This window comes from Histoplasma capsulatum (genome assembly GCF_000150115.1).
Source record: "Histoplasma capsulatum G186AR genomic scaffold supercont2.5, whole genome shotgun sequence".
In the NCBI taxonomy this organism is placed as follows: domain Eukaryota; kingdom Fungi; phylum Ascomycota; class Eurotiomycetes; order Onygenales; family Ajellomycetaceae; genus Histoplasma; species Histoplasma capsulatum.
This window is the reverse complement of record NW_025544805.1, coordinates 1184358-1210286: the sequence shown is the minus strand read 5'-3', so window position 1 is coordinate 1210286 and position 25929 is coordinate 1184358. Positions and strand designations below refer to the sequence as shown.

The following is a 25929-nucleotide window of genomic DNA, read 5'->3' as shown; positions in this document are numbered from 1 at the left end:
AAAGTGAAACCATTCTGGAATGTGCGCGATGTACAAATCAGCAGCTTCCTGCCAGACAAATTGTACTTTCGAAGCAGAGGGAAGAAAAAATTCCTGGTGGACCTTGGTGAGGATTACAAGTTCCGAGCAACGAAATTGTCTGGCTGCTACAAATTGCACCAACGATCATGATTGGCTTACACCGCTTGACGGCTATCTTTTCGTAATCGAAGAAACGTCGCCGCTTCAGATGGGCGCCAGTTTCTTTCCTTATCTCCTCGTCCGTAGGTTTTGGCAAAATTCGCGTGGTATTGACAAGATTAACCATCCCCACAAGAGTTAGGGGTTGAGAATATGGTGAAGTCACGGATAAAAGCTCTCTAAAGAAAAGAAAAAAAAAGGAAGAAAGGAACTAAAATAAAATCTATCCTGATCTCATCATGCTTTATCTGGCCAGTAGGTCTTTATGATGTCCCTCTTGTTCACCTTCCCCATTGCGTTCCGCTCGATATTATCCACGAGTTTCAACACGGTAGGCACCTTGTATGAGGCCATTTCTTCCCTCAGTCGAATACGTAGGGGGCTGAGTTCGAGCGCAGGAGTCTGGCCAATGGAAAGTGAAAAATTAGTCTGCTTAGCATCAATCATCCGATATATGCCCAGCGTGTGAGGAGGGGAGGAAGATGAGTGAGAAAGTAAGAAAGAAAGAAAAGAACGTACACCAGACCTCTGCTTAACCACAGCCGCCACCCGCTGACCCCATTCCTCATCCGCAAGCCCGACAACCACGACCTCCTGAATCTCGTCCAATGCCAGCATCTTCCTTTCCACTTCTAGCGCCGAGATCTTGTAGCCACCAGACTTGATCAGATCAACTGACGCCCGGCCCTGGATATAATACGCCCCGTTCGAATCCCGCTTAGCAACATCGCCCGTCTTAAACCACCCATCCGCGGTAAACTCCTTCGCAGTAGCTTCCGGCCGTCTCCAATATTCCAGAAACACATTATCCCCTTTCACCTCAATCATGCCCGCCTCCTCCGTCTCCACCGCAACCACCTGGCCGGTTTCCTTATTGGTGAGCCGAACCTGCACGCCCGGCAGCGGCCACCCAACGCTGCCATCAATTCTCGTTTCGATATCTAGCCCACAGCTAATCCCCATGCCGATCTCCGTCATGCCATACCGTTCCAGCAGCACCTGGCCCGTAATCTCCGCGAATTTCGTCTTGATGGGCGTGGGCAGGGCGGCCGAGCCACTGACAACCAGACGCAGGGCCTTCGTGCCCCTCCGTGCATCCGGCTCCAGCTCCGTCGACCGGATGTGCGCATCGAAGTAGTCCACGAGCCGCGAGTAGACGGTCGGCACGGCGAAGAACATCGTCGACGAGCCCCGATCGCACCACCGCCTCCAGACCACGGCGGGATCGAACTTGGTGTGCATTTCCACTGTCGCGCCGGCGAGGAGTGTGGCCGTGAGCCCGTTGATGATCCCATGCACATGGTGCAAGGGGAGCACATGGATGAGGTGGTCTGCCGGGGTATATTCCCAGGCCTTGGCAAGGCACTCCGCTTGGAATGTTATGTTCTTGTGGGTTGTGACGCAGCCTTTGGGGTTCGAGGTTGTTCCGGACGTATATATCATCAATGCGCGCCTGGATTGGGGGAGGGAAGCGTGGAACGGTGGTAAGGGCACTAGAGATTTCGTGCTGGCGACGAGAGGGATTAGATCAAAAAAGGGAATATCGGGACAAGCTTCTTGAATGGCGGTTTTCATATGGCTGAATGAGGGATGGAGGATGATCAACGAAGGATCCGAATCGGTAATGGTATATATGATTTCTTTCGTCGGATGGGTGGTACCTGTTATGATTAAACCGGTTAGCTTTTCCAACGAGTAAGAAGTAAAAAGTAAAAAAAAAAAACAAAAAACAACAATTGAATATCTCCTACACAATGGCACGCATACTCCGCCGGTAGCCCATACAGCCCACTGACAAACAACATAGTCGTATCCCGCGGGTGTCAAAAACGCAATGCGTCGCTCCTCCAAATCCCCTGCCAGCTCCAGCTTCAAGGACCCCAGAATCTGCATCTTAAGGCACGAAACGTCCGCCAGGAGCTGGGCATAGGTGAAGCTTTGGCCCTTGGCTGTGTCAATGATTGCGAGTTTGCCGGCATCTTTCTGAGCGTGGTTCCGCGCAGCTAGTAGGAGAGGAAGCGAAGGAATTGAGGTCGATTTGTCGTTGTTATTGCAGTTGTTCTCATTAGTATTATTATTACTATCGGTCTTACTATTACCAGATTGTTGCCATCGATTCCGTATGAATTGGAATGTGAAATATGGAATCGAGAGTGCCGCGGCCGTCCAGAGAGTAATGAGAGCCCAGTTATGTTGACAGTCCCTGGAGGGACTGACCAAGGACATTCTCGCCGTAGCTGTCGCTCTCGCAGCGGGTTTTTAAAGGAATCGGAGCTGGAGGCAAGGAGCTGACACCCAATTTCTCGAACTTTGACGTGCGTATAGGCCGGGGGGCTGGGAGCTTGCTATGGAGTGACTGATGACTGGCAGGCAACTTGGAAGAGGAATCACGCCTCCTTCTTTGTATGCAGAACCGGGGGAGGGATGGTGAAGGGGCTTGCCGGAGGGCGTTTTGGGGATCGGGCCCTGGCTGTATGGGGTTGACTTTCAGACACGACCCGGCACACAGACAGAGGATCCGCGTGCTGGGTCCTGGGATAAAATAACGAGCCCCGGTGCCAGGCCTCGGTGTGGAGATAGATACATATCATACATAGTACGTCTGTAAATTCTTATTCTTTTGTCATTGGGAGCATCGCCAAGCTCCACAACCTTGGCCCTGGTATAACTAGTCCGAAGTGGCGCCTCGGCTGTCTCATCAAGCTTCGGTGGAACGGTAAGTAAGGGTTCCTGGGAGGTTCGAATTGAAGCGGCTTTCGCTGCACCCGGGCTGCTGCACTACCAGCTCCGAGCAGCTCAGATTTAAGGGCCTTGGAATGGATGCTGATCGCCATGATCGTCCAACGCTGGCCGGTCACCGACTCACCGCCGAAACCCTGGGCACAAGCGGGAGCTGGAGCAAGCTGGACCTGGGCGTGGCTTGGAAGCTATTCCCAACTATCCCCAACTCCCGCGCTGCGGTCAGCACCACACGCGCGCACCAATATCAATCCTGCACTTTCGGGATGCGGGATGCGAGGGATGCAGCAATGGAACATCAGGACCGTTATCGCTGTTTCCAGTGCTAACGGCGATGCTCTTTGGCTGTAATTGTAGCTCAGGCTTTATCTCATTCAAGGCCTTCGTCAAGGTAATGGCAAACCCCTCTGGATACGTCAACCCGCCCGCCCAATCCTTGGAGCAATCGCTTCTCATCATACGGGGGACATACTACGTACATATATACCCCAGGATTGGATGTGATGGATTTATTTTTGCGCGGGGTCAATAGAACGCACCTGGCGCTTTGCCTGCGTTTACTGCAGTCACTGCAGTTCTTTAACCGTCGGTATACTTCTTCGGGCAATGGCTTATTGGCATGCCAATCCGTTGAAATATTATCTATAAATATTCGCTGTAACTCCCAACCTCCTCGCTGGTTGCGATCGCCTTCTACTTTGCTTCCCGATTCTCGCCTGAAGTTGGTTGCTTTGGCTGCCCTGTTCTGGCCCTCTTCAGTTCAGTTTCTCCTACATCAATAAACAATCCTCAACACCGTGGTCCACTCTTTGGGATCCTGTGTCCTATCGCAGCTTGCAATGTTTATCTCGCTGCTGGTCAACTAAACCTAGCATTCCACTCATCATGGCGATCACCAATTATGCCGAAAAGGACGCTGTTGTCTCCGCAGACACCAGCGAAGAGAAAATGGCCCACAGCGAAGCAGTGCCCGAGAAGGACGTTGCTGTCAATCGCGACTATGCGGGTGCCGCTCCAAAGACTGATCCAGCGGAGATCCGTCTGGTCCGCAAGCTGGATTTTAGAATCATGGTCCGTATATTTCATCTTTCTCTCTTTTACTGTCGCTTTATGTTACTGTATGGTCAACCAGTGGACAGCTAACCATCTGGATCTATCCACATTTGTCCTTACAGCCGATGCTGGTCGTCATGTATTTTCTCAACTACATCGACCGTAACACTCTTGCCCAGGCACGCCTTGACAACCTCGAGAAGGAGCTGGGCATGGAGGGCGAATACCAATTCAACACGACCATTTCCATCCTCTTCGCCGGCTACGTCCTGATGCAGATTCCTAGCAATATGCTAATCACCCGGATTAGGCCAAGCATCTATATGAGCTCGTGGATGATTATTTGGTCAATTGTGTCAGGTTCGTCGCGAATTGGAGAAAATTCTAATATAAAAAGGAAGAAACTAGCGATTGGAATATCCCAATACTCCGTAACTGCGTGAAATGAGAAAAGCAGCTAACTCCTCATCCAGCTTGTACGTCCTTGGTCAAGTCTTATTCTGGCATGGTGGTATGTCGTTTCTTGCTAGGGGTAACTGAAGCACCGGTGTGTACATACGACTTCCTCCCCTGCCCTTTGATTCTAGCGAGGCCAGACCACGTCTAATCATTTCATTGTGTAGTTCTATCCAGGCGCGACATATCTTCTGGCCATATTTTACACTCGAAAAGGTTCACTGGCCTTCTACTTTCCACCTATCAGGCGTTATGTATCTTCCATAAGCCATTGCCTAACGCACATGTTTCTATAACAGAGGTTGCAGCTCGAATTGCCGTTTTGTATTGTGCACAGATCCTTGCAACAGGATTTGCTGGTTTAATTGCTGCGGGAGTATTTAAGGGTCTGGATGATGCAAGAGGCCTCTCTGGCTGGAGATGGTATGTGATCACATGCATTATTTCTCGAGCACTGAAATAATCCAACTAAAAGAACCTCCCCCATCTACCCTCGCCTCCTAGGCTATTTATCATCGAAGGCTGCACGACCACTGCCGTGGCGATAGGGGGGTTCTGGTTTTTACCAGATACCCCCAGCACAACCCGCTGGCTCAATACCAGCGAACGTGAACTCGCCCACGCCCGAATCGAACGGGATAAAATGGGTGAGGAATCAGCCAAGATCTCAGCCCTGGAAGGCCTAAGGCAAGCAGTTAGGGACAAGCGCACATGGATCTTCTGCCTCATGCAAAACTTCCACCTGGCAGCCTGCTGTTTCAACAGTTTTTTCCCAACGTATGTAGACAACCCCGACCCACCCCAATACAGATAACACATCTGTTGAAACGAAAGCCAACCCCTCACAAACCAGCGTCGTCAAAACCCTCGGTTTCCCCAAGACGGAAACCCTCCTCCTAACATGCCCGCCGTTCATCTTCGCCGCCGCCGCCGCCATATTCACGGGCTGGAGCTCTGGGCGCCACCACGAGCGTACCTGGCACATCACCGGGGGTCTCAGTGTCGCAATAGTCGGATTCATAATCGCCTCGTCAACCCTCAACACGGCCGGGCGCTACGTCGCATGCTTCATCTTCCCCATGGGCGCATACTCGGTCAACTCCGTAATCATCGGCTGGGTGTCGTCGACGCTGTCGCAGACGCGCGAGAAGCGGGCCGTGGTGCTGGCGATGCATAACGTTGCGGGCCAGATTGGGTACATCTACGGTGCGTACGTGTGGCCGAATTACGACAGGCCGCGGTTTGCGATTGGGTTTGGGGTTTCGGCTGGGTTTGCGTTTGGGGCGATTGTGTGTGCGTGGTGGATGCGGACGTTGTTGAAGAGGGAGAATCGGAGGTTGAAGGAGGTGACGGGGGATACGATTGTTAATTACTACGGGTATTGATAAAAGGAAGAGAAAAGGGGATTGTTGGGACGGTTTTCTGTCATTTTAATTTTCAATTTTCAATTTTCAATTTTTTCTTAAATTTTCTGCCTAGTCTTTTCCTTCGTGCAGCGTTTCAATTTCAAATGAAATGGAATTTCTATTTTGTATTGAATATTTCATGGATCGGGCAGTAGTGATGACGTTGGATGAGCTATGGAGGGGGAAAACGGAGGAGGTTAGCTATGCATCAGCCCTCCAAGCACAAAAACTGGGGAAGGCTTGGCCGGGCGGCGTAGAAGGAAGCCGAGGATTGCCGCCTCACCTATCTCTTCCTTAAACTAACTACATAGAACATAGTAGTCATGCTCCTTCTTCCAGATTGATTGAGGCCTTGGTTGGTTGTTGGATTTGATTTGATTTGGTTATACAATTCAATTATCAAGACATACAATGACACAATCATCCATTGTGAACTCAGAAAATCCCATTCATAATAAATCTATCTAGTGTGTGCTCTCAGGGTTGAAGTAAGGAAGGTCCTGTCAAATTTGTTGCTGCATTCACACTTGTCTATTTTGGGCAGAGGGACGTTATGTTGTCTTATTCATAGTATCATCATGTTCTGTATTCATTTGGTCAAAGACTTTTCAAAAGCCCAATCATGTAGATTTCATACTTCGTAATTGCCAAACGCATTGAAAAATCCGCCCGTGCAGTTTCTCCAACCAGGTACGGCACTTTTTGACCTGTCTCCTTTCTCCTGCGCCGGATCATGATCCTCGTTAATCATCGACGGGGGCAGGGATGGGTGAAGAATTTCTGGGGTTGGCGGGGGTGAATTCATATATATTTGATTATCGCTTGTATGGCCATGTCGTGCATGCATTGGGGTGTTTCCTTCTTTCGTTGTTTTGGTTCGTTGAAATCCATATGGAGTGGGGTAGTGGGAGATGCGCGCATGGGTTATGGATATAAAAGGGTTGCAACGACCACTCTACGTGATGTGACGCAATGCGGCACAATCACAATGCGACGTGGTAAGGGTGATATAAGCAGGGGAAATCTGTATCTGGTGCATAGTTCACATTTTAGATTTTAGAATCCGGAGGAGCAAGTTGTCTACACAGGCTGCGGAGGAGAATCGAGTGATGGAGCAGTTGTTGAAGTCCCTGCGGATGCGTCCATATAAAATTGCATCGTATCCCGTCCCCAATTAATTCCTGATGTTTGACCTTTCCCCTCCGCATATATCTCTATGAATGATAGTTCCGCCCTAGTTGCTTTCCTCGTGGTTTCTTGATTACCCCAACCTTTCTCAATTGTAGCTGCCAAAACCCCGTAAAAAGTAATAGCATCCCTCCCAACAATGCATCTCATCACCTCCCTCCTCACGCTTACCGCTATTGCCACCCAAGTCTCCGGGCATGGCCTCGTCAAGTCTCCCGCAGCCCGTGTTCCTGGTGATGCCGCTGCTGCTGTGTGCGGTCAAACCATGGTAAACTTCTACAAAGCAGACAACACCTCGTACCCTGAAGCGTTGATTCGCGCCGGCGGGACCAAAGACCCCAAATACAACCCAAAACTCTGTAATCTGTGGCTATGCAGAGGGTACCAGTTCCAAGACAATGCCGATCATGTCTTTGAGTACAAACCCGGCGATAAGGTCCCTATCGAGGTCTTTATCCGGGTCCCACACTTGGGATACGCGAACGTGAGCGTCGTGGACACGATGAAGAACGAGGTTGTGGGGGAACCACTGAAGGCTTGGAAGGAGTACGCTGATCCAGCGAAGTTCCCGAATCTGCCGGAGGATCAGGTGAAATTCAGTGTTACGGTGCCGGATCTGATGGGAAAGTGTGCGAAGCCTGGCCGATGTGTATGTTCTGCTATCAGTTTTCTTCATTCTGTTGCTGTTTCTCCAATGGGATTGGCTGGCTGGTTGAAGGAATATGACTGCGTGATGCTAATCGATAAATGCGACTAGGTGATTCAATGGTATTGGCTGGGTGCTAAACAGACCTATGAGTCCTGCATCGATTTCACACAGATGGCCCCGGAAGCTCCTAAGATCCGAGGTCGCTCGTAGAGGCTGTAAATGCGGTTTACCACGCATTTTGATGGGTGGAGGATGTTTCTCCTAACTTTCTGCCGGGATACTCTATTCGTTGACTTTTGTATGTAAGGAGTGATGTTGGAAAAGCAGAGGGTTGCTTGAAATGGGGCGGGAGTGAGGCTCCATTCAGGGAGCTAATCGGGAAATAAGTGGCATAGTAAATGTAAGTATATGATGGAATATGAAACGGAATGGAAAAGGGAACAATGTACATGGCATGTAGAAAAAAAAGAACAGAGTTGTGAAAAAAATGAAGATGTCCAAGTAAAATTGGTACAAGAACGTTAATATAAAATTACGCTTGACATTTCAGATCTTAACGTCATGGAAGCGTGCGTCGCGCACACACACGGGAAGGAAGATCGACCATCAGTAGCTGCAACAGCACTGTGACGAGGCGTAAATACTGTAGGGGGAAAGTATGAAAAGTGAATATGGAAAGTATCCTCAAGAGAAACCCGGTGGATGACCCAAAATCCAAAGGAAAACAAAGCATACCGTACATGATCCGATAGTCAAAGGATCTCCAAATCCTCAAACTCCACAACCAGACCGTCGAGTCCTACTCCACCAGGCCCGTCATCTGCTGAACGATTACCTGTGCTACTTGCACCCACACCATCCCCTTATCCCTACCCTTGGATGAATTGATTCCCATTCCTCGTTTTCCAAGTGGTACTACCCATCGAGGGTAGTTGGTACCAAACCCAGAGGGAATGGGCGATGCGCTCTGACAGAGAGAAGTGATACTCGTGGGCTGATGCGGCATGGCGAGAGGAGAAAGACACCAGTCCGCGCTGTCGGCCATCGCACTGACGGATGAGGCATCTACCGTTCCAGCAAAGAATTCGAGTCCAGCTTTTACCATTCGCAGGGAGTGGTGTGGCAGTTGGGTGCGGATAGGGGGGAGGTACTGTACTTGTGCTGCTTGATGTTGTCGAGGCGGCCGGTCAGTTTGACTGCTCGTAACTGTACGAGCATCACTCTCATTTTTCGTGCGGTTCGTATGCGCATGTCGGTTGTTGCTGTCATTGCTGTCACGATTAGTAGTTGATGGCGATTGTGCTTGTCGCGGTGCTGGACGAAGCTGTGGAGCTTCCGTGAGATGCATAGCCCAGCACTTAGCAAAAACATTCAATTCACACCATATGGATCAGGAGTACAAGTTCATGTACATGTACATGGACCACAACTCTACCCATACTCTGACATTTGCTACTTGGCTCCATCGAAGTATTTGATTCTGCCAGGTCCCCGGCTTGCTAAATGTCCTGAATTCCCACCTCCACTGTCTGGATCCTTTTATTGCGCCCTCTGCACTGCATTCTAGTTTCATGAATGGACACGAATCCGGCATTGAGATTCCCATTTAGGTCCAACCATGGTGCAAAAACTCGCCCCAACCCCCCCGGATCCCTCGCACAACAACAGTTCTTTTACTCCCCCGGTGATTCTGCTACAGATTTAACTGCGGTAATATCTTGTCGCCATTCCTCTTTGGAAAATTCAATTTCCCATCATGTTACCGATGTCGAAAACACATCTCTCCGATCAAATAAATAGCCAATTAGCACCTAACCGATCAAAATCCGCCGCCCAGTCCCCGTCGTGTTGATATTCGCGTCTCCAAATAACATCCAACATGCGCATGGCCTCTCGTATATTTAAAGTCCAGCACTGGCGCCACATCTGGTCTAATTTATCATGGAACCAAGTTCTCTGCTCTGGACAGCGGCATTCCGCACCCGCTATAAATGTCGGCCACAATATACTCTTAAACAGTTCAGATGTCGGAGGGATGAGGGAGAGGTGGTTTAGTACTATAGTGACCTGCTCCGCAAAGAAGGTGCATTCGTCAGGCGACGGGTGCAAGAGGATCCGGATAGCATAAATGGTGATGGTAATTTTATATGCTGAAGCAAGGTGGTAGAGCGCATCCGAGTTTGAAAATGGAATGTTACTGTCCGTGGAATCAGATGATTCAAGAACAGGAGGAGTGCGCCAATGAGATCCCCTTGATAAATGGTGGTCAGAGACCTGATACTCCGTGCCAGTATACAGGGAAGAATAAATATCTCGCGTCCAACGTTCTGGGTCGAAAGCATTAATTTGAGATAAAATGGTGGAGATATTTACTCTCGGCGCGAGGGTTTGTGGTGAACTTGCTGTATGCCGTAGGGATGAAATGTAAAGGATTATGCGGAGCAGGGAACCCGGACAACCAAGCCAAACTTTTTTCTCAGTATCTGATAGAAGATTTGGTGATGTTATAAGATGTGATGATATCGGTTCAGACCAACTCCCGGACGGAGTGAGAGTGGAGCCCATGATGTCGAAACTTTGACGACGAATCGCGTTAGTCAAAACACATCCCTCTCTATATGCTGATCAAGGGCGAGACGTATAGAACTCAAGAAGAGGGTTAATGCCATTTATACGCACGTCAGACAGCTTCCTGCTAGGAACATATTAAAGCCATCGTAGATTGCACGAGGCAATGGTGACGCCCCATCCGAGGCCTTCGCTAGCAGCGGGAAAATACGACCCTGGAGCAGCTTCTTGGCACCTTCGACATGGAGTTTCCAAGTCCCGCGCCCTGATTCTACCATGTCAAGAACCATTAGGAGAAGTGCGGAAGCAATTGGTGCATCTTCTCCTCGCGTCTTGGGATTTGACAAGGTTTGCTCCAGTTGACAAAGCGCTCGATGCTTCAGAAGTAACAGATGCTGATATGCAACTCGTACATTTGGATTAGGCGAGCGCGCGAATTGTTCGCCATCCTCTAACAGCGATCCTTTGCTTTTGCAGGAGCGCTCGACCGGCTGCGATTGGTCTGAATAGTGAAGAATGTGTAAATGGTGACATGCGCCGATTGCAGCCATTGCGGCGCACAAACCAGAGGAAACATTAACCATCTGAATAAGACGGCGATATGGATTGTTGTGAGGGACTTCGAAGAGTACCATCAGTTTACAAAAATTGCGATCAACTGCCGCATCTGTCAGCAAAACTTGATTTGTGAAAAGGTTAACTCAACGGCAGGTACTTACAATAGGTGAGGTAGTGTCTTGATATTTTGTCCAAGCCTTGGAATAGCGGATCTATCAATGTCGGTGGGATAGGGGGGTTGTATTCACTTTCTCCTTCATTCCACCGACCGCTTGAGTTCGATTCCGGAAATGCCACACCTGATCGTGGGCATTCTTCCACGACATTGGAGACGACTAACGATGACGACCACGAGCTTAAGCACCCGATGTTGCAGGGTAAACCCAGGGACGTCTGGACTAAACCCAAGCCGCCAGTGGAGACAGAATCTGCAGGTTCGTTTCCCCCAGGCAGAACAACGCCATGCACTGGGTAACCTGGAGAGGACTTCTTCGCTGTGACGTTGCCGAATGTCAAGCCCATCATCTTTCCCCGGCTGGCAATTCCCCGCACCCAAGTAATCGGTTTTGTATACCCCAAACATGCCTTCTGCGCTTTATCGCACTTTTGGCAAGTTGGAAGCAGCCGATCGCATGTCACCCGTCGGCGACGACAGGTATAACATGGACCCGCTGAAAATTTTTTGCTGCCGGTGGGAATTTGCGGCGGTGGGGTCTTGGAAGTTGTCGACCCCAAAGAGAGCATGCTCCTTTCCCCCAGATCGACTCCGCAATCGACATCATTCCCACCCATCAAACCAGAATCACACTACCGCATATCAAATTAAGATCAATAGGGAAGGACTCGGGAGAACAGATCCAAAATCATTCACAAGGGATCCAGATCAACAATGGATGAAGTTAAGATATCTCGCCACTCGAATGATAACGACATCGGCACCGACCGACAAGGCCGAGTTAGGGCTTGCATCTTGGCTGCCTCCTTGGGCTTAGTGTCCCGGCGCCGTTGGTGGCTGAAGCCCCTCGGCAATGGAAAAGGTTCTCGGCAAACTCACGCAAAAAGAGCCGCGCTTGGCATCAAACCTTACTTTAACCGGACCAAACCCTCCGCTTGGCTTCCTTTCTCGGTGCTAGTCGCCAGAATCGTGTGTTTGAAGGAAGTTATTGACCCACTCCTGAAAATAGCATTTGTGTGTTTTTTGGGTTGTACTTTTGTATATATAGACCTGCTCGGTATCTCGAATCAAAATGGAGGCTTCATCGGTCACTCGGTCGTTTCGGTGTATTTTCATGACATGCACGCAGTGTTACCCTCAGTTCTACGGTCATGCCGCCGACAGTTCCGGTACTTTCTCGCGTTCCAACTCATGGAGAGCGCGCTCGTTCTGCCACTGAACATCGAAATGATTCGCAGCCCCAGGTACATCCTACTCAGCAGGATGAGCAAACTTTGGCGGACCTGCATCGAACGTTAACTGAGTTCTCCGAGGGGAAACACACCCAGTACGCTGAGCCACATTCAACCCTTGACAAATACTTAAGGGAACACGGTGTGAAGGTTGAAGCCGGCGAACCGCTTGGTCGACTCGGAGTATGTTTCAAGAACTTGTCGACTTGGGGAATGCGGAACGAGCATGCGCAGGTGAAAACTTTAGCACATGCTGTATGGCGGACATGTACCTTTCAAGACGTCTACGAGTGGACTGTCAAACGGTGGATTGCTCCTCCGCGGCTGCAAGATGGGAGACCCCTCATCAATGATTTTTCTGGGGTTGTACGCTGTGGAGAGATTATGTTGTATGTAACTCCTAGCCGTGTGGCAGCCTTCAACAGAATTAAAGCATTGATATTTTTCTCTCAAGGGTATTGGGGCGTCCAGGTGCAGGCTGTTCGACGTTTTTGCGAACTATAGCAAACCACCACTCCTCATTTTTAGGCGTGACCGGGTCGCTTGATTATTCCGGGCTCAAGCCGAAGGATATTTCGAAATATTTCAGGGGCGAGGTTGTTTATATCCCGGAAGAGGATAATCACTTTCCCACTTTGACTGCGCGCCAGACATTGGAATTTGCCTTGGAAACCAAGACTCCAAAAAGATTAAGGCATAGAATCTCGGAGATGTTGGAGATATATGGTCGAGTTTTCGGCATATCTCACGCTATGGACACTCTTGTTGGAAATGAATATATCCGCGGTATTTCCGGAGGTGAAAGGAAACGGCTGTCAATAGTCGAGTCTTTGGCCACTGATTCGGCCGTCGCTGCGTGGGACAATTCTACTAGGGGTTTGGATGCTGCCGCTGCAGTCGATTATGCTCGCAGCCTTCGAATCATGACGGATACTTGTGGCAAAGCGACCATCGTGACGCTCTACCAGGCATCTGACGCCGTTTACAACTTTGCCGATAGGGTTATGATCATCGATGAAGGCCGTATGTTATACCAGGGGCCTGCGAACAAAGCCAAGTCATATTTCGAGAACTTGGGCTACAAGTGTCATCCTAGACAAACGATCACCGATTTCCTGACTGGTATAACATCTGACCGAACGAGAGCTTTTCGGGATGGGTATGAGACACGCGCTCCAAAGGGCGCAGTTGAGTTGGAAAAAGCGTTCAAGGAAAGCGAATATTTCAAGATCATCCAGCAGGATATCCGGAATTACGAAGCGGAGCTTTCCCGAATGCATCAAACTTGCGAGTCCAGCAACAGTTTGGAGAGCTTCAAAGCCATTTCTCGGCAGAAGAAATCCCGTTTCGTTTCTGCCAAGTCAGTTTACAACACTTCGCTGATAAAACAAGTTACTCTTTGCACGAAGCGTCAGTGGTGGCTTCTTAAGGGATATCCTTCACATCTGTACATGAAACTGGCAAGCTCAATTGTCCTGGGACTTTTGATATCGTCCCTATTTTACGACCTTCCAACGAATCTGCAGGGTGCTTTTTCCCGAGGAGGTCTCGTCTTTTATAGTATTCTCACCTTGCCATGGATACAACTAGCTGAACTCGAGGATTCTGTTCATGGTCGTGATATCATTAGCCGTCAGAAAAGATTCGCTTTTGTGAGACCAAGCGCGGTTGCGTTTGCTCGTACCCTGTTCGACTTCGTTACTGTCTTCGTAATGACGGCTGTATTCTCTATAATCGTTTATTTTATCGCAGGCTTGAAAATGGAGGCAAGTTTCTTAGCTGCTCACTGAAAATTCCCTACCGAAAGTCTCACTTCACTGTGTTGCTAATACACATTGTATATAGGCTGGAGCCTTTTTCATATTCTTCCTCATTTCATACCTACACACTGTTTGCCATACTGCGCAATTCCGGTTATTTGCATCTTTCTCAAGTTTCGAAGTTGCTCTGCGATACTGTGGCGTGGCATTCCTAATGGCGATTACTTACGGTGGCTACCTGCTTCCTCTAAACCAACTCACTACTCGAGTGCCTTGGGTTGGATGGATCGCGGTAGGGAGACCAAATGTATGCTCAAGCTCTTTTCAAGCTAACCATGTTTCATAGTATACTACACCCGCCCTCTATGCATTTGAGGCATGTATGGCCACCGAGTTTCATAACCTGCAGCTTTCATGCGAGCCAAGGTCGATTATCCCTTCAGGTCCTGATTATACAGATACACTATACCAGACTTGTGCGGGCGCAGGGAGTTTACCAGGACAGCTCAAAATCGGCGGTGACGCATACCTAGCCGAAAAATATGGTTTTTATTATCATAACGTGTGGAGGAACTTTGGTATTTTAATTTTGTTTATCGTAGTGTATACCGCTACTAACGCCTGGCTTTGCGAGGCCATTGAGTGGGATGACGGCTCTGCTGGTGCTGTTTCATTCAACCGGAAGAGGAAATCTCCATTCAGTGCCGCAGCTAGTGATGAGGAAAATAGGGCATTCGATGTCGATCACCAAGCTCCTCCGGCGACGACAAATGTGGACATTGCTGGTACCCCCTCCGAACAAATTGCAACAACGCAATCAGCATTCGCATGGCGAAATTTGACATACACTATCCGTCAAGGTGACTCGGACCGGGTTCTATTAAATGACGTTTCTGGATATTGCCAACCCGGGACGCTGACTGCATTAGTCGGCTCATCTGGTGCTGGTAAATCAACATGTAGGTAGATCTACTCAGTCACTGGTAATTAGTTCCAAATGGGTAATTGACACTTTTCCTAGTGCTAACCACACTTGCTCAACGCCAGAACACTGGCACGGTAACTGGCGATATAATGATTAACAGTCAAACTCCTGATGTCAGCTTTCGTCGAAAAATTGGGTATTGCCAACAGATGGACATTCATGATAAAACAAGTACCATCCGGGAAGCGTTCGAATTTTCGGCATTACTCCGTCAGGGAGCTGACATATCACGCAAGGAAAAAGTTGCTTATGTGGACATTATATTGCATATTCTGGAACTTACAGAGTTGCAAGATGCGGTAATAGGCTCTCTTCCGATAGAGCAAAAAAGGAGGACGACGATTGGTGTTGAGCTTTGCGCCAAACCAAGCCATCTTCTGTTTTTAGATGAACCTACCAGCGTACGTCGCTGCCCTTCCCTTCCCTTCCCTATCATCTTGTACGTTGAAAATAACACTCGTCAGCAATAGGGTCTCGATAGCGAAGGTGCCTTCAGCATCGTTGTATTGTTAAGGAAACTCGCGGATGCAGGCCTTGCCATTTTGTGTACTATCCACCAAGCAAGTCATCAACAAATTGAAGTCGTGCGTAGTCGCTTCCTATCCTCTGGCACCCTTGGACTTTAGCTAAACATAATTACAGTTCGATCGAGTTCTAGCTCTCAACCCCGGAGGCAATGTCTTTTACTTCGGAGAAGTCGGGCCATCTGGGAAAGCTATTTGCGATTATTTTGGGCGTCATGGTGTTTTCATTGAAGATGAAAAGAATGTTGCTGATCTGCTAATTGAGGTTGGTGTCGGAGTATGTAAAGTGAAAGGGAAACAATCGGACTGGAATGAGATATGGAAACACTCACCTGAGGCATCCAAAGTGCAGGAAGAAGCCGGTATCATTTGCAGCCGCAAAAATGGTGAGCATGTTATCGATCAAATAAGGGATAAGGAGGAATTTGCCTCAACGACATGGGAACAAATTGTTGAACTCACTAAGCGCACGAGTCGGCATTACTGGCGTTCACCCGAGTACCCCTATTCGAGACTCTATGCATCAGCCATCCACGCTTTGCTCAACGGCCTCACCTACCTCCAGATCGGAAACAGCGAGACAGATATGCAATCGCGAGCTTTTTCCTGTTTCTTGATTCTTATGCTTGTCCCTGAATTTGTTAATGGAACATCAATGAAATTCACTGAGAATCGGGACATGTGGGAAGAACGCGAATATCCCAGCAGAATATATGGATGGATCAGTTTCACAACCGCTCAAATCCTATCTGAGCTACCATACGCACTTGCTGGGGGTGCCATTTTTTATCTCCTTTTCTATTACGCTGTGGGACTCCCTCTCGGTGTTCCTGCCGGATATACATTTCTTATGGTCCTCTTTTTCCACCTTTTCTCAACATCCTGGGGACAATGGATTGCTGCAATGAGGTACGTGCTCCCAATTCATAACAAATAAAATTATAGAATACATACCGGGGAAAAAGCCACGCTAACGAGCGTCATCCAGTTCTGACGCTGTCATGGCTGCCAACCTCATGCCGTTTTTCCTTATCATGTGCGAGTTGTTCAATGGCGTGCTACATCCTAAGGAGGAAATGTCTGTTTTCTGGGCTTACACCATGTATTACTTGGCGCCATTTACATATTGGATTGGGGGAATTCTTTCGATGATCATGAAGGGTGCCAAAGTTACCTGCACTGCGAGCGAGTTGATTACTTTTCACGCTCCCCCAAACCAAACTTGCGTACAGTATGCGGGCTCGTGGATTTCTTCGGCTACGGGATACCTGGCAAATCCTGATGATATGGGAAACTGCCAGTATTGTTCTTACAAATACGGGGACGAGGTTGGTAACACATTTACCTTCTCTCTCTTGCTCTCTTTCTTCATATCTTTTATCTTGATTCGTTTTTATTTTCCCTTCTTCTGTCTCTCCCCTTTTCTTCCGTTCTTCCTTCCAGCAAAGGTCGTAGAACTAATCGATATAATAATTCATCCAGTACCTCGCCGAAAATAACCTCTCCGCATCCAAGAGTTGGCCATATCTAAGCATCTTCGTCGGCTTCATGATCGCCAATTACTTCATTGTGTATCTGCTCGTTTATGTCTATTCAGTGAAGAAACTGTTTAAGAGGTCGAAAAGCTGACTCTCCACAATCGTTATTCCCGGTGGAGATCTCTTGATTACATGCATTAAAATCCCATTCGCTGTCTCCGTGGACTGCTGGAAAGCTACTGCTATCATTGCCTTAGCCAGAACTATGTTTTAAATTTTGCCTTCGAAGCGTGGGAAGCACAATCTACAAATTTCTTGAAATTAGGTGATTCACTACTCTCTCATATCCCCTCACATGTCTGAATCGTGACTAAACTGTAGGATAATACCATTTCAACATTTCCAGAGTATGTATATCGAAAGGCAAACAGATAGACATGTCGTACATCCATCGGAAGAGTAAACCATAAAACGCTCCTCCTCCGTTTTGCTGTATACCGAAGATAAATAAAGATCAAAATATTTTCCCCCATTATTCCACAAGGTGTCTCGAGGCCCTGCTCGGAGACAGCAGGAACAGGGTAAAACAAAGCATTTGGACTTGAATTTTCTAAGTGGTAGTCCATCCACTAGGTTTTCAATTTTGGAGGGTTGGGCTGGTTGTGAGAACGGGGACAGGAGGAATACCATACAACATAAGGCAAAAGGAAAATGCTGGAAGAGCGATGATGTATAGAACGGGTAAACTGCAATATATAAGAAGTACAACATGAAAACTTGGGACACCCAGTCCGGACATATAAATGCTACGGATATTTCCTCCAAAAAAAATCGTTAAAACAAAAAGGCGAAGGGTAAAGAAAATGGACCCCCAGAGCTCAGAATATACAATGATAGAAGATAATTTTCCATGAAGGGCCCACGAGCACAAACCCAGAATCTAGAATCCAGCGCGCCTAAAGAGCATAAAGCCCCAAACCAAATTAACAAAGAAAGGCTCAACTAGATGACCCAACCCTAGCCCTCTTCCGCGCCCCACTCCCGGCCCCAGTTCCTATCCCACTCCCATCTCCACCACCATCCCCAATCACAATCGGCTCTCCGCTCGCAATATCCTGCATAGGAAATGAAACACTGTTGGTACTCCCATTTCCAGTGTCTCCAGCTTCTGACACACGCATTATCGACGCAAGGTTAAATACAGGGTCATCCCAGACGTGCCTGATTGACTGCTGGCGCTGATGAGGGTGAGGGTGCGGGTGGGGGTGGGGGTGTTGCTGTGGCTGCTGGTGGCTTTGATGATGTGTTGAGGATGTCAAGCCAGGGGCGATATGCTGGTTGCTGTTTGTACCGTTGTCAGGAGCGGGGTGTGGAGGGAAGGCATCGGAGATGCGGTCGTAGGGGTGGGCGAAAGGGCTTGAGAAATCGATGTCGAAGGTGTTTAGGAACGAAGGGGAGGTCGCGGACATTGCTAGGCGGGAGAGGCCGGGAGATTGCATGTCTGTTTGTGGATGTGGGAGTGGTGGTTGTGGCTGCAACTGTGGTCGTGAAGGGTTTTGTATTTGAGTATCTGGGGTGGATAGATTGTTTGGGGACGGATGTGGATATATTGAATGTGGGAGGAATTGGGGAAATTGTGCAGGAGGAGTGGTAAGGGACGGTGATGGATTTGATGACGAGGGTGTATGTGCGATGTCCACTGACTGACGGTGCTGCCGTTGCTGCTGCTGATGTTGTTGAAGCTGCTGCTGTAAAATCAGCGGAGGTGGTTGGTTCCATACCTCGGGCTGGTCAGTTTGCGATGAAGTTGAATCTGATATCTGGGAATTATCTGAAAGAGCCGTTGATATACAACGTAAATTATCAGACCGGACTTTCTCTCCGTCTCGACCAGCCGCCACAAAGGCATCTAGAAGATCGACACAGGTTAACAACGATGTTCTTGCATCATCTCGGGATTTCATGGATAGCTCAATCTTTTGATTCCCATTTCGAAATTCATGCATCCCGAATAAGGATAGCAACCCACACGTCCATAGAGTGTAGACATGAGAACCGGGATTGACATCGAACACCAGTAAAAATCGCCGGGAATGAGAGTTCAAAAATACAAGGTCTTTAGCGATATCCATACATTTCACAAGCGAGATGCAATAGTGTGGTTGCGATGGAAAGAACGAGAGCGCAACCCGATGAGCGGAAAGACGAGTGTACTGGTATGATATATGTAAGAAAGCGATTGAAGGCTCAATAAGTGTACGAGTATCACCAAAAGCTGGCGGAGGTTGGGAAAATGGAGTTGAGTCCAATTGAAGGTGATCTGGAAGGGTATGGATCCACTGGTCGAGTAATCTGTCTATCGTCTTGATTTTGGTGACAGTTTGCCTTCTATCAGTGGTCGTGTAAAGAATTTCAAGGGTATTGGAAAGAATTCGAACAACTTCGATCAGCGAGACGAACGTCAGCATCCCAGTAGGCTCGCCAGGTAATGAAAGTAAATAGCCGCTTGAGTTAACGAAATCGTCGTCGACATCTGAGGGATGCTCGACATCGATATCCTGATCACGAAAGGATTTCGGTAGCCCATGAATAGCGGATACAAAACTATAGGCATTTTTTTTTTAAATTTATATAAGACGTGGTCAAATCATCACCACAAGAAATATAATGAAGAAGGGACTAACTCACTTATCAAGCATATAACAAACCCAAAAAACCCTCTTCCTTAATTCAGTCTCTAACGGACCGAATTGAAATCGCCTCGTGTGCCGATGCAGTCCCAGTTCAAGCGCGAGGCGAGTCATACTCCCAGTCACTTGAAACGCCAGACTGCGCTTTCCAGTGTATAAAAACCACAAGGTCTGCAGTTCTTGATACTGCAAGGTAGTGAGATTATTCAACGCTAAAATATCATTGTGATATTTAGATGACTGGCTGTAATATTCAATATCTTCCTGGTTGCTCTTCACAGTGGGATTTCCTCCGGTCGCATCTCCAGTGAGGAAAAGGTGGCGGCAGCCAAGCGCCAGTATAAGATAAAATATTCCTAGAACAGGACGTCCATGTTCAGGAGAAGGGCTATCATAGAGTTGGTGGAGTGAATTCGCGAACGACGGGCGATGCAAAATGGGAAAGATGTGCCTCCAAGCATTGAACCAGACATCAATGTACCGCTCAGCAGTTTCGCGGGGAGGTAGCGGGGTCAAAGTCGCCGCAGAGTCAACAACATGGTGAATGGGATAGTCGGTCGTCTGATCATCCACATCGACTCTAAGCAGCGAATCCCCAATTTTCTTCGCGGAATGATTGGGGATATTGGCGAGACGTTGCTCAGCGGTCCCTATAAAGAATATTCCAGATGAGGATCCCATGAAACGCCCTATCCCCCTTCGATCAAGATTCATGCGTCCGACTTCTCGAGAAAGAGGTTCGTCCGTTGGTGGTCTTGGGCTAAGCTTTGGCACACTCTCAGGGCGATTGGCCGTCGTCGAAAAACCAACTTGCCTCGGAGAAGATGCATTCGCACCCAACGCTTCCAGTTCCTTAATGCGCTTATCTTTGTTCTCATTACCCACCCTTAGCTTATGGACCTCCGCTTCCAGCTGTCGTAGGCGTTCCTCAATAGATTCAGTATAGCTAGTGTGCCATGACAATCGCCATTTAGCCATAAATCTCATTCCCTATTAGAATTGACACTATGCACTGTCCGCCCTCACATACCTTCTTGGGTAAGACTTGCGGTTAAGTTTGACCGTGGTAAGACACTCGAGGCCTGCCGTTTTACATCTCCCACACTATATTGTAGCAGCAAGCCATAAGCTAATGCACAAAAGAGCGTCATTGGATAAAACGAATGAAAAGGCCGATTAGACATACAGTTGGAACCGCGCCATCGCATCGAACCTAAGCAAGACAATGAGCGAGCATTTCGTGTGTCAGCGATCGCGTCTCCATAAGAATTCCATCCCACCAAGCATCCTACATTACATAAATTCAACCTCATACAAACAAACACCAGCCCAAACCACAAAATCTAACCTTCTTAAACCGACACCTATCACAAGCCTGAATAGCCCTTCCTGTAGAAGTCAACGCAGGCAGGTCCGAAGACTGTTGTCGACCCAACGAGAGATTATGATCGCGCTCATCAACTTCGCCATTAGCATTGGCATTGACATTTGTACTGGTATTAGCATTGGTATGAGGTGTTTCATCCGCCATGTTGTCCGTATCTTTGTGTAGCAACAGCGTTGATATTATATATAGTTATAGTAGTCTTCTGCTTCGAGCGACAGGATCGAGAACATCGCAGTATGCGCAGACAGGTTGTGGAGGCTAATGGCAAGTGGTGGTAACGGCCGCATCTTTGCGAACTATTTAATTGGGATGGTGGTCGTCCCGCGCCACTGTGATTATCCACATCGTTTCTTCTCTGTTTGTGCGTGTGTTTTGTCGTTGTCGTCAAGGTCGTATATACCCTCCAGAGCCTAGAAGTTTAACTTGGTTCAGCGCTGCGGGACGAAGTTAACTTTAATCTCGCCAAACGCTGCATTAGGTTTAGTCTGCAGCCCTTGTGGGGGAGCCGCAGATCACCTGATGGTGGCTTTGTTGGGTAAGCGCGGGACGGACAAAGTTACCAGTTTCCGGGTTTGGGTTATCCATCATCTTGAGGTTTTACCTTGATACTGCACATGCACTAGTTAGAGAGTTTGATAGTTCATTTACACGGACCTGGCATATTCGGAGGCAGTGTTGCCGTCAGTCTATCTGGTAAACCTCAATCAATATTGTTGATCACCAGCAAGTAACTAACTATTGTTCATCAAATCATGATACCATTGGGAGGCCATTTTCAATGAGAAAACAAAATGAGTGAAAATGGGCATAAAAAAAGGTTTTCTTGTAATAGACAGCAAACAACGGAAAATTGGGGAAAAGAGGAAGTCACTATGGGCATTGAAGCCTGGTCAAATGGTAGGTGGTCATTGTATCAGTTTCATCATTGCAAACAATAAGGAGGGGAATAAACAAGCCAAAGGATACATGAAGGGACGGGGGAGGAGGAGGGGAGAAAAAGAACTATGAAAGAAAGAAAAGAAGGAGAATCATAAAAAATGGAAAAGAAAAAGAAAAAGAAAAATGGAAAAAGGGTAATGGTAATGGAAGGAAATGGCGGAACGGAAAGTGGAAAAACAAGGAGGAGAATGGAAAGAGAGGAATATAGCAAATAACAGCTCAGTCCCAACCTTCCATATCAATCCCATCATCTTCAATCTCAATAGTCGTCCCGAGCGCCTCCTTCCCTTCTTTGATCATCGCCTTAAGCTGCTGATTCAACCGACGAATACTAGCGTCTTCCTCGCGTTCGCGCCGTTTCGCCCTCGCCGCCAATCGTTGCGCTTCGATAGAAGCCGGTGAGTTGCCATATTTACTCGGGTTGTTCGATTTGGTGGGTTCACAGGATGCTTGACCATTACTAGATGCCAGTTGATGATAATTAGGATGTTGATGCGAGGGCGAATATGAGGACGGGGTTCGCGTGGGGGTTAGTAGAGATTGTCTCCTGGACAGTCTGCCGACTGCGACTCTTCGGGGTGAAACTGGATGGTTGCTCTTTCGGGCTATTTTGCGAGCCGAGGAAGAATATGCCGAGGAAGGGCTCACATCAGCTCCCTGTCCATCTTCGGCCTTTTTGGCGTTCCGAACCAAGACCCAGTTCGCCTGGAGTTCATCGTGGCAGTCGTGCAAGAGCCGTGCGTTATTATGAGAAGATTCAATCGGGAAACATCCCGGAACCGTAGCGATCCGGTCATCCCGTTTGCCACCAGAAGAGGAAAATACATCAGCCTTCTCATAGACACTCTGCCACGTGCTTGCTTCCTCCACTACTCGCGATGGTAGCGGTGATGGTGGCTGCTGAGCTTCTGATCCCATGTCATACCCCTTCCCTCCTCCCGCATAAAATCCGCGAAACGGACCTGACCAACAGAAGTCCCATACCTTCCCAGCAACACCCCCAACAATTTTCACGACAGCTGCGCCCCAGCTATCATGATTCGTATTGCCGTTATCATAGCGGGAGCCATCTGGACTTAACCCGTCATCTCGTTCTTGTAATAATGACTCGCGTCTACCTCTTTTCCTCGTATTCCCATTCCAGTCCCTGCCAGCCCCAACAGGCGGCAAAAACCCTAGTGAAGGGCTATCGATAGGTGCATGTATCATCTCCCGGTAGCGATTAGGTCTATAATCCACCTCGGGCCCATATGCCTCATCGCCTGATTTTTCAAACCCGGACATCGTCATCATTGTTGACGAGTAGTCAACATCACCAGCAAAACGATAGTCAGTGTTGACCAGCGGTGTGGGGCTAGCGATACGAGAGAAGGAAGATGCTGTCGTAGCTGTGGACATCATCGAGTGGTTCCCCCACATACTCACAGCCGCAGCTGTGACAGGAGTACCATTTTCTAAGCTGCTTGTGCCAAAACCACCGCTGACATCGCCATTCATCTCGTCATACCCATGTCTGGCCCGTTTGCGGCTTCCCTGGTGCTCCTGCCCGACAGAGCGGCAGAGGGAGGACGCTGCGGAGGGTGTCTGCGGGGAACGATAGAACTGCGACCTAGCACCGGCGAGGTCGAGTTTAGGAGGGATAGGCGAGTCGAGGATGAAAGTTCCGGGCATAGCTGCTTCGCAAAACGCCATCGTTGTGTCGAAGCCGGTCGGTGGAATTCCGCTGCTTATGCCTGGATGGTAGTTCAGTTGCGGGGCGTAGGTGAGGATTGGATTATTTATTATTTTTCATCTGCAGAGGAGGCAAACTGATGAAGCTGGGAGGTAGGTAGGGAGTGAAAACGAGTGTAACGGCTGAGTCGGATGCACTGGGGCGTGCAACAAACCAGGAGCAGCGAAGAGGCAGGTATGTAACAACTACATACGTAAATGTATCTAGCTCAGCAACCGATCTGAGTGGAGGAGACGGCTATGGTATATCCACCCATATGTTTCTTTCTATTTTTTTTTCTCCTCTAGCGGACGAAGCTCCGAGCGAGTTGCCAGCAGTCCCAGTGTTGTTCCCTTTTCTTGATTTAGCGTGATTGGCGGGGGCTGCCTCAGCAACCACGGAGGAGATTCCCTGTCCCTACTAATGGCTCAAGAACCATCCGGTTCCCGAGTCCTCACCGAAAATATCGATAGATCAAACTACTACATATGTACTTGGAAAAAGTAACATTAACAATAGAAGATAAAAAAACGAGAATAGAAAACCCTTGAACCAAGACTACAGCTTCTGCGCCGTCCAACTCACACCCGCTGCCTCCAACGCATCCTCCCCATCAACAAGTACACACCAGCCCTCGCTCCCATTACTCCCTGCTTCCTCCCCCGCAACCGCCGCCCTGAAGTTCTCCCGCGCGTACTCCAGCACTTCGTCGTCAAAGGTGCCCGGCTGCAGCCACACGGCGGGGACATCCACGGCCTTGGCCTCCTTAAGGACCGCAAGCGTCACTTTAGGCGGGGTGACGATGGAGAGAGATGTCTGGGTAGGTGCCGGGAGGGCGGAGGGGGATGGCAGAGTGCTATATGTCTTCGAAGGCAGGGCGATTTCGGAGGCCCGTGGGTTCAAAGGGGTAACGGGGAGAGAGTGCTGGTGGTACCAGGCGAGGACTATTTTACGGTTGGTTTGAGTGTCAGCAGCAGTCAGGATTGTTGGCGATTTTTATTTTGCTTTTCTTGCGGATTCGCTATTTCAACTGACTCTTGTAGCCAAACTTGCTGGGATCGGTGCTGGCGCCGGCTACGGCGAACCGTGGGGAGGAGAAGAAGTGTTTGGCAGCGGCCTCCATATCTTGATTAATCCTTAAATGGCGTGTATTAACCTATTGCCAGCTGGAGACATGGAAGGTAGACAGTGCTTAAACCTAACTTTCTAGTCTTTGGTGGAGATGCCTCGGAGGTTAGAAGCTCCACCACACCAATAATTTGTTAACTTAGCAGTTGGTTTTGAAACGCAGATTACCACGATAATATATATTATTAGCAGTGAATTCATACTATACAGATCTGTAAAGCTATGAGAACGCAACAATCAGAGGATTTTTCCACATGTTCTCCAGCTCCTTGCTGGTTGGATAATCCGCTGAAAACATCTGCAATAACTAAAGATTGTCCTGGATACACTATGACTGGTAGTTTCGATGGTTCGGTATATTTAGGAGAGTATGAATAACCATCACATTGCAAAACATCGCCCATGGATTGTATCTGCTCTGGTGGCTTCAATGGGAGCTTGTAATAAATGACTTCACCAGATACTTCCATAGCCAACAGACCTCCTTCCCTACCAAGTCCTCTTCTCACTTCATCCTCCAGATCGATGCTGTCTAGATGTTTCGAAATGAGTATCCGGGCGTTGTCAGTCTGGGGATCGCTCTTGCAAATACCTTGACAGCAGTTCTAATGATACAAACAGGTCGGTGGAGGTGCCATGGCGGGCACAGAAGTCCACAAACATTGCCAGTCGTTGCGACGAATCGAAATGCGCTATCAAAGAGGGCGATATTCTTCATTCAATACATATCCTAGCAACCGGATCTCTCCCCAGGAATCCTGAGGATCAACCCCTTTAGAAGCAGGTATTTTCACACGAACACCATGATACTCTACCAAATCCAGAAGCAAATGCTGCCCTAAATTCGGCAGAGAGCCAGCAGGGATATACGTCATGGCTGCGCTTCCCCCATGTTGCAAGACTCAACACATTTAGATGGACTCCGCATCCTACAAAGTATGACGCATGGATTCTCTAGTTTCCGATTCCCCTCTGGGTCCCACAGTGTATGCCCATCATCACAGTATTATCGGACAGTGAATGAATGGATGGTTTTCACATCTTTCTCGGCTATCCATGGACGCCGAGGAAATCAATTAAGGTCATGTGACTTCGCGATTGATCAGCGAGTTCGCGACGACAA

General features: G+C 48.5%; 9 protein-coding genes across 9 annotated transcripts; 3 read left to right on the top strand and 6 right to left on the bottom strand.

Annotated features, from left to right (window-relative positions):
- Positions 1-379: 379 nt before the first annotated feature.
- Positions 380-3014, bottom strand: HCBG_04354 (acyl-CoA synthetase; the record flags this gene model as incomplete). Its single annotated transcript, XM_045431403.1, has 4 exons — positions 380-582; positions 700-1863; positions 2274-2514; positions 2833-3014. 4 exons carry the CDS (start codon positions 3012-3014, stop codon positions 418-420), a joined length of 1752 nt encoding a protein of 583 aa, XP_045287956.1.
- Positions 3015-3804: 790 nt separating this feature from the next.
- Positions 3805-5813, top strand: HCBG_04353 (MFS transporter; the record flags this gene model as incomplete). The annotated part of the gene is made up of 6 exons (XM_045431402.1): positions 3805-3990; positions 4059-4332; positions 4430-4483; positions 4728-4851; positions 4933-5122; positions 5214-5813. 6 exons carry the CDS (start codon positions 3805-3807, stop codon positions 5811-5813), a joined length of 1428 nt encoding a protein of 475 aa, XP_045287955.1.
- A 1348-nt stretch (positions 5814-7161) lies between these two features.
- On the top strand, positions 7162-7881 carry HCBG_04352 (uncharacterized protein; the record flags this gene model as incomplete). The annotated part of the gene is made up of 2 exons (XM_045431401.1): positions 7162-7671; positions 7780-7881. The coding sequence occupies 2 exons, from the start codon at positions 7162-7164 to the stop codon at positions 7879-7881; spliced, it is 612 nt and encodes a 203-aa protein (XP_045287954.1).
- A 589-nt stretch (positions 7882-8470) lies between these two features.
- Positions 8471-9019, bottom strand: HCBG_04351 (uncharacterized protein; the record flags this gene model as incomplete). Its single annotated transcript, XM_045431400.1, has 1 exon — positions 8471-9019. The coding sequence occupies one exon, from the start codon at positions 9017-9019 to the stop codon at positions 8471-8473; it is 549 nt and encodes a 182-aa protein (XP_045287953.1).
- Positions 9020-9459: 440 nt separating this feature from the next.
- HCBG_04350 (uncharacterized protein) lies at positions 9460-11319 on the bottom strand (the record flags this gene model as incomplete). Its single annotated transcript, XM_045431399.1, has 3 exons — positions 9460-10246; positions 10351-10918; positions 10959-11319. 3 exons carry the CDS (start codon positions 11317-11319, stop codon positions 9460-9462), a joined length of 1716 nt encoding a protein of 571 aa, XP_045287952.1.
- Positions 11320-11686: 367 nt separating this feature from the next.
- Positions 11687-17102, top strand: HCBG_04349 (ABC transporter; the record flags this gene model as incomplete). The annotated part of the gene is made up of 11 exons (XM_045431398.1): positions 11687-11986; positions 12021-12076; positions 12114-12593; positions 12659-13614; positions 13795-13913; positions 14311-14923; positions 14986-15350; positions 15420-15533; positions 15592-16382; positions 16462-16801; positions 16956-17102. 11 exons carry the CDS (start codon positions 11687-11689, stop codon positions 17100-17102), a joined length of 4281 nt encoding a protein of 1426 aa, XP_045287951.1.
- Positions 17103-17949: 847 nt separating this feature from the next.
- On the bottom strand, positions 17950-21172 carry HCBG_04348 (uncharacterized protein; the record flags this gene model as incomplete). The annotated part of the gene is made up of 6 exons (XM_045431397.1): positions 17950-18860; positions 19086-19555; positions 19640-20587; positions 20672-20745; positions 20828-20854; positions 20990-21172. The coding sequence occupies 6 exons, from the start codon at positions 21170-21172 to the stop codon at positions 17950-17952; spliced, it is 2613 nt and encodes an 870-aa protein (XP_045287950.1).
- Positions 21173-22186: 1014 nt separating this feature from the next.
- Positions 22187-23659, bottom strand: HCBG_04347 (uncharacterized protein; the record flags this gene model as incomplete). The annotated part of the gene is made up of 1 exon (XM_045431396.1): positions 22187-23659. One exon carries the CDS (start codon positions 23657-23659, stop codon positions 22187-22189), a length of 1473 nt encoding a protein of 490 aa, XP_045287949.1.
- Positions 23660-24236: 577 nt separating this feature from the next.
- Positions 24237-24801, bottom strand: HCBG_04346 (uncharacterized protein; the record flags this gene model as incomplete). The annotated part of the gene is made up of 2 exons (XM_045431395.1): positions 24237-24622; positions 24714-24801. The coding sequence occupies 2 exons, from the start codon at positions 24799-24801 to the stop codon at positions 24237-24239; spliced, it is 474 nt and encodes a 157-aa protein (XP_045287948.1).
- Positions 24802-25929: the final 1128 nt, after the last annotated feature.